We start from the raw sequence: 7,688 nt of genomic DNA, 5'->3' as shown, positions 1-7,688 counted from the left end.
TTTTTTATCTCAGCCCAGGATGCCGCTGCCGCCGCTCTCCTACCGGCTTAGCTCTGGCGCGCAAGCCCCGCCCCGAATTAAGGAACTTTAGTCAAACTTTGCCACTTGTTCCACTAATGTCCTTCCTCTGGTGCAAGATTCAATCTAGGATCATGAATTGGTTTTAATGTCATTTCTCTTCATTATCCTTTAATTCATAACACTTCACGAGCCTTTCTTTTTCTTCCATGTGATTAATAATTTCAAAGATTACAGGCTAGTTATTTTGTAGACTGTCCTTCAAATTGGGTTTGTCACATGATTGGATGACAAATTTTAGTATACATGAAAGAAAGGGAGGACGGAAGATGGGAGATGAAGCTGAGGGGAGCTGACCCCTGGGGATGTCCCTGGACATGTAAGGGCAAAGGGTATGGCAGTAAGGCGCCATCCACTGGACAGACTGTAGTTTTGATTTGATTTCAGAAGGTACAGTATTTGAAGCTCATTCACTGAAAATATACTGAATGACACCTACATGTACTGTTTCAGAAAACACCTACTACCTTCTGGGCATCACCCAGGTAATGAGGATTCCGCCAGAACAAAGCAGAGAAAAACTCTCTCTTTGTGGGCTGTCCCATTGAATTACCTTAGCCAGGCCACACCTCTCTCTAGGGGAGGAGACAGATGTTTGGGGGCATCCATGTAAAGAAATGGGAACTTTCTACTGAAGACCTTGGAGAGTTATGCTTCGAGTCAGGATATCTGATCCAGAATCCCACCTGTCTGGTATAAGCTGTGTGACCACGAGCCAGTTACCTGCCCTCTCTGAACCTGAACCTTCTCTGTAGTGAGGCTGTTGGGAGGAGTCAATGAAATAACGTATAGAAAGTCATAGGCCAGCACCCGGAATGCCGCAGAGCCCATCAAACGGGAGGCTGGTCCTCTCAGCTCTAGGGTTGCAGGTTCACATCCCCTCTGGGGGGACCTTGTGGACACCCTGCTTCGCCATCTGAGCTTTGCTACCTTGAGCAGGTCTCTGGGCCTCTGAGACTCACCACCAGGGACTGTTCTGAGGGAAAGGGAAGCCTGGAGGGGCCAAGCTCCAGAGAGGCATCCCAGGTGCTTCCATCATGTGGTTACTCCAAGTAGAGCCTCTCTAAGGAGGGAGATCACTCCCACTGTAGATGCGGCTGACAGAGGCCACCAGCCACCTGTGATCACCCAGGGAGGTGGGGGAGCAGGACCTGGTCCCAGGCTGCCCTCCGTGGAGTGGGGCCTCTCACTCCCTGTGATGAGTGAAGCCAATCTGCCTCCAGCCTTGAAACCACAGGGACTGTGGCACCCCCTGGCTGGGTCACCAGCTCCCGTCCCCAGGGGGGCCACACAGATGTGTAAATGAAGGAAGAGAGTGTGGACACAGGCCCCCCTGGAGTGCCCAGCATCAGAGGTGACCCCATTCACGCCAGCTGAGTGCCAGCGGGGTTGCCACAGCTGCAATGAGTAGCCAGAAAGGCGGGATTAAACACAAACCTATCTCTGGGGCATGGGGCTGACCACAACTCTCATCTAAACTCTGAGAGCAGCCCCAGAGAGTTTAGGGCCTCCTGGTTTACACAGCACAGCCCCGGCCACAGAGAGCACTGTCCCAGGAGCTTCCTGGAGGGTCATCACTGGGACCCCCAGGCCACTCCTCTCTCAGCTCCCCGGCGAGGACCACCCTGGAGGGCAGCGTTACCTGGACTTTCTGCTTGGCTGACGCGACGCTATCCCACCACAGCCGGAAGAACTCCTGGTCCACGATGATGAACCTGTGCTGCTTATTATGGGTCAGGTCCTCCACCACCGAGGTGTAGACTTTGGTGACATAAGCCTGCGTGCTGTCCTAGACCAGGGGGAAGGGGAATGGGGATACCATCACACCAGCTCCATCGGGAATCCCGGAGGCCAAGGAGTAAAATCCAGGGACCCACAGTGTCAGGGGGTCCCTGGCACTCACACCATCTGCCCAGGGCCCTGCCCTCTGCTCTCACTGCTGTTCCAGCAAGGGAGCCTCTGTGCCCACTCTGTGCCAGAGGCACGATACACAGTGCGCTGGGGGAAGGACATGGGCAGACACTCCGTGATGGGAAGGAAGGTGCTCTCCTGGGGAGGCACATGTGGAAACAGATCATGGCACTGTGACAGAAGGACGTGCCGGCCAGGCCCGGGGTCGGGGACAGCCTCCCAGAAGGACATGCTGGGTGGCCCTGAGGCTGCCATGGGGGGACAGACCAGTCAAACCCAGGGGCCCCAGGGGAGAGGTCCAGGGACTCAGAAGGGCTTCCTTGGGCTGGAATGAGGGGTGTGGGTGCTGAGAGATGGAGCTGAGAGGAGCAGACCCCCGGGTTGTCCCTGTGGATCTACCTGCCTCCCCCCAGGCAGGGAGGCCCCAGGATGGAGCCACGCCTGCTTCCCATCTAGGTCAGCCTGGCTCACTGTGCAGCCTAGAGATGCTGGTAAAGGAATGCAGAGAGCACTGGGCAGGGAGTCAGCAGGAATGGGGGCTATTTCTGGTGACCTTGAGCAGCACCAACCTTCTCTGGGCCTCAGTTTCCCCTTCTGTAAACTGGGGGTGACAGGTCAGCAGCTCCACACACAGGTCGGTGGCCCCCACAGAGGCTACCCAGTGGGCCCAGGACCGGACTCAGCCTCAAGGCTCTTGCTGCCCCTCTGTTTAAAATGAGCTCCTCACTTGTTAACATCTCATGTAAGAAATTATATCCATCATCACAGAGTGGGGTGGTGTGTTTATTTATTTCCTTCCTTCTTCCATAAGAAAGCTCAAGGAGGTATGTCTAACAATTTAAAGTCACCTAAAGAAATCAGAGTCTTTCCCCCCTCTCCTTCCTGGCATCATTCATTCATTCACTCAACAAACACTCATGGAGCCTCTACTCCATCCATCAGACGGGTTGAGAATATGTTCATAGACACAGTGGATGAAGCCCCTACCGAGGCAGCTGATGTTCTAGTTTGGAAACCAGAGATTCACAAGCTGGTAAGTAAAATATAAGGAAGGGAGTAGGGGGAATATATACAGGGGAGGCAATGGCACCCTACTCCAGTACTCTTGCCTGGAAATTCCCATGGACAGAGGAGCCTGGTAGGCTCCAGTCCATGGGGTCGCTAAGAGTCAGACCCGACTGAAGTGACTGAGCACAGCACATACAGGAGAGTACACAAGGGTGCCAGGAAGGCCTCACCATGAAAGCCCTTTTCAGGAACAACCAGGAGATAGAGAGGGACTGAACCCCTCAGGCATCTGGGAGGAAAGACTTTGTGGCAAAGGGAACAGCCAGTGCAAAGGCCCTGAGGCCCCTGCTCCCTATAGAAGTGAACCTCAGGGCGCAGAGCAGGTCCCCAAACTGAGCCTGTGACCATGTCCTTCCTCAGGCCTGTGCACACTTCATCTGATCTCTGCTGCCTGTAATTTTCCCCAGTACAGGTGGGGAAACTAAACCAAAGAGACTGGAAGCGACCAGCACAAGCTCTGCCACACAGACTGTCCATAACGGAGGCAGAACCAGAGCCCAGGCTGCCCCTCCCTGTGGTGCAGACCAGGACACAAACCCACACTGGATTCCAGTGCGGGGAAAAAAAGGAACTGCAGCTCCAAGAGGTGAGCAAGGATCACTGAGGACACCCACCTGGAGGTGTGGGGGACCCATGTCCACGAGGTGGTGGGGCACCACGAAGACAGTGATTTGTGATGGGACCAGGGCCTCCTGGGGCCTCAGCACTGGGCATGAGCACGGGCAGCCAGCTGAGTGACTCCATCCCACTGGCCTGCAGGCAGGGGCTAGAGGACTTCACTCTGCCTACAGGCCTGGCTTCTTTGGAGCTGATTGGGCTACCACCCCTCAGGAGAGGAGGGAGGAAGAAAAACAGGAGAGACGCCCACATAGATGCTGTCACCTGAGCAGTGCAGGCTGGAGACACTGCCCTTCTGACGTTCACTCCCATCGGCAGTTTCCTGGCAATCTCTGTCCACTTTCAGGCCAAATACTGAATGCCACCTCCCCAGGGAAGCCTGCCAGATTTCACTCCTGCCAGGAATGCTACTCCTCACTCCAATGCCCGTGCCCCTCCTTTGTGCCTTTCCAAGCTTTTCCTGCTGGGCTTCCCTGCCCATCTCTACTTGCAGCCCTCTGACTGGCTGATTGACTCAGAAGCTGCCCTACAAAACTCAACACTCCATCCAGGGAGTGCCACCACCTGGAAGCCTGCCTTGATAAACTCTCTGTCACATGGAACCCCCAACTGGGGCCTTGCAGTAAGGATTGCAGTGCACAGTATGGTCTTGGTCACTCAGTCGTGTCCGACTCTTTGCTACCCGTGGACTGTAGCCCGCCAGGCTCCTCTGTCCATGGGATTCCCCAGGCAAGAGTACTGGAGTGGGTTGCCATTCCCTTCTCCGTAAGGAGTGTAATCTCCATTTTAAGGAGGAAAATGGGCTTTTACAAATAGTACCTGACTTATCCGAGATCACATAGCTAGTAGAGGAGCAAGAATCCCTGAAACTTTCTAAATAGGATCTGGGTAATTGATAGTGACCTTGACGAGATGCCTAATCTCTCTGGGCCTCAGCCTCCCATCTGTAAAATGGGATGGCCATAGAGGAGCGGGGGATCAGTGACAGAATGCACAAGAGATAACCTCAGGGTCTCCTTCCTGGGGGAAGGCTGGTCACGTGGTGCAGCTGAGTGTTGCCTGGCATTGTCTCTGTGCCCCTTGACCAAGGAGCAGGGGATCCACAGGGTGGGCTCCTCTGCCTGAGAGCCAAATATCTTATTGGCATTGTCTATCAAGACCAGAGCTGAGACTCATTCTCCCTTCTGGCCACCTTGTCCACCCATTCATCAAATACAACTGGAGAATATGGTCTCCAAGCAAGTCTTCATCCTCTCTGTCCCATCTCCCTTCCTTGGCTCACATCTGACATGATTTGACCTTGACTTTCCTCCTGTTGAGAACAGGGTCTAGTTTCTTCTCCCTTTGTAGCTGGTGGGCGTGTGACTCACTAGGAACCAACAGAATGTGGATAAGATGCCCTGTGTGACTTGGAAGCTTTCAGAAGTGGCAAGGCAGACGTTGCCTTGGTCCCCAGGGGACTCACGTGTGGAGGCGGGGCTGCCACGCTGTGAGGAAGCCCAAACCAGGCCACGAGGGAAGGAGACATAGAGAAGCCCTGAGAGCCCTTTGATAGGGAGAGGCAGGCCGGCCCCGCTGCTCCAGCCCCACCTGACTGTCACACACGTGTCCGTTCTTGTCCTTTCCTCCAGGCCTGTGCATTAGCTGTTCTTGTTGCAGCTCGCTCAGGGTTGTATCTGATACTCATACCCTCATCTACCACCCATCCATGCCTCTCACCTCCAGCAAGCACCTGGGCTGGAAATGATGGCTGAGCTGGTGGGGGATACCCAGAGCCTCGTTCCTGAGGGGCCTGACCCTTGGTCAGCATGCCTTCCCGAGTCACAGCACTCACCTCTCAGTTCACCTTCCCCATCAGGAAAAGATGGCCAGAGACGCACACATCTGTTACCATCTGAGCCTTCCCTGCCTCCCTGTGTTCAGCCCGCCTGACCTACCTCTTCCTGTGGTCTCCATCAGTGATCCCTGCTAGACTGCTGGCCCTTCCCCTCCCTCATCTGCTGGTCTCTTGGCACAAGCAGTGCAAAGGGACCAGGGCCACCAGTAGGTGGTCACCTGGTGGATACATCCCTCCTTTGGATGCCAAACCTTTGGATGCCGAGTCCAGAGTCGTGCGTGTGAGAGTCCAGTTCCCAAGTAGGTCGCTGGGACTGATGATACATGAGGCCCTCCTGTTTCCATCTCACATATTCTACCCACTGGGGACCCCGTGCACTGGCCACAGATTTGGGGTGTACATGCCTCCTAGAGGACGGCGCCCCAGAGTCACAGGTGCCGTCTCCAGGCTCTGGCTCACCGGAACATTCACCTGGCCACTCCATTCCTCACTCAGGCCTGCAGCTTCTGGAAACTGGGCTCACAGTGGGAGCAGAGACCCCGTGGTCATGTGTCCCCCATCACATCTCCTCACGTGGACCGACACTGACCAGTTTCAGAGCATCTTTGCAGCCTATCAGTCTGCCTCCTGCTGTTAAGTCCTCTCTGGCCGGCATTTATTCTACCTTGGCTGTCACAACAGGTAACACAGAGGGGGCTTAAACAGCAGACATGTATTTTCTCACAGTTCTGGAGGCTGCAAGACCCACAGGAGGGTGGCGGCGGGCGACGTTTCTGTGACAGCCTCAAGGGCTCACTGTCCTTCCCTAGGGGGTTAGCATGTCCCTACAGGGACAGGCTACAGCACAGGAGCAGCTTTTCTAGGACATGTTCTGCATGTCCAGCCTGAAGAGGCTATTTGAGGTCTTGGGTTCTGTGACCAACAGCAAATTGTTGTCAAGCAAAAGGGCCAGTGCCACATGCTTTGGCCGCTCCCATGGGATGCACCACATTGGATCCAGGCACCGTGAGAAGAACACAGGGTGCTGCCAGCTTTCCCCACAGCAATGCCAACTTGTTCCCATCGTCACATGTGGGCGTGTGGCCTGTGACCTCTTCTTGATCCAGGTCATAGCTGCACACGAGAGTGTGAAGCGTGACTCGTTCTGGGTGATCTAGAGAAAGGACAGCCCGACCCTACGTTATGGTGCGTGGGAGCTTGTAGGATGGACACGCCGGCACCATTTCCGTTTGTTTTTTGTAAGAACAAATCAGTGCTCTTTGTCTTCTAGGGCGAGTGGACTGGCCTCTGGGCTTAGGCTTGCCTTGTTGGGCAGATTGCCTGGGGCTGCATGTGTACCAGGAAGGTCCCCACAGCAGCGTGGACCCGGCATCCTCTTGCTTCCAACCTTCCATTGCTCCCAGTGTCTGCCCTCCAGGCGGTTGGCCCTCAGCCTGCATCTCAGACCCTTAGGACTTGTCCTACCTGCCTCTCTGGCCTCATCTCCCACACCCTGTTCTGCTCCATTCCAGAAGTTGCTGGAAGGCCCACTGCCCACCATCCCCACAACGCCTTTCCTCTGCTCTTTCCTGGCCTCTTGTGTCCCCTCCACCTGCAAGGATTCACTTCCTCCCAGCACCACCTCGGCATGACCAAATCCTCCCTACGAGCCCTTTGAGACCTTAGGCTCTTTGCAGGTGGTGTTGCCTCCACTGGGAAGCATCTTCCTCCACTTTCTGATGGGCAGGTTGTTAGTTCTCCTGTACGTCTTTTCCCTCTCTGGGAGATCTTCCATAGACCTCCTACCTGATGCTCCATAGCATTACTGATGAATATAACTCTACATTAATCTGTGTGTTTCGGTAACACTCTCCTCACTCACTAGACAGGCTTCATGAGGCTTCATTCTGTTCTCTACTGTATTAGCACCTGGGACAAAGCAGGAGCTCTTTATCTTTTGTGTGGACACATGGATGTAATCATTATGAACATTCCTGTTCGCTTCTACCCTGGTCGACACGGGTGATTCCCAGGGTGCAGTGTATAAAGCTCAACTCAGCCACTCACTATAATTCCATTTCATCCTGATTCATTGGCAAATTGCTTAAGCCTGGAGCAGGGTGACACACAACTCCTGCAGCCTAACTCAGAGCCTCAGGTTTCTGACCTGTGTACTGGGGATATGTACTGCTGCTGC

At 54.5% G+C, this 7,688-nt stretch overlaps 1 protein-coding gene across 1 annotated transcript in view; it reads right to left on the bottom strand.

Moving 5' to 3' along the window:
* Positions 1-7,052, bottom strand: part of LOC104994295 (epididymis-specific alpha-mannosidase-like) — a 42,427-nt gene extending 35,375 nt beyond the window's left edge. Inside the window, 5 exon segments of the mRNA XM_010847802.1 lie at positions 1,721-1,867; positions 3,672-3,768; positions 3,770-3,883; positions 6,566-6,665; positions 6,977-7,052. Of these exon segments, the coding sequence (XP_010846104.1) occupies positions 1,721-1,867; positions 3,672-3,768; positions 3,770-3,883; positions 6,566-6,665; positions 6,977-7,052 (534 nt within the window).
* Between the last annotated feature and the right edge of the window lie 636 nt (positions 7,053-7,688).

The sequence above is a fragment of the Bison bison genome, unplaced genomic scaffold, assembly GCF_000754665.1.
Source record: "Bison bison bison isolate TAMUID 2011002044 unplaced genomic scaffold, Bison_UMD1.0 scf7180017864255, whole genome shotgun sequence".
NCBI lineage: Eukaryota > Metazoa > Chordata > Mammalia > Artiodactyla > Bovidae > Bison > Bison bison.
Note: the sequence above shows the minus strand (reverse complement) of the source record. Positions and strands in the feature narration are given on the sequence as shown.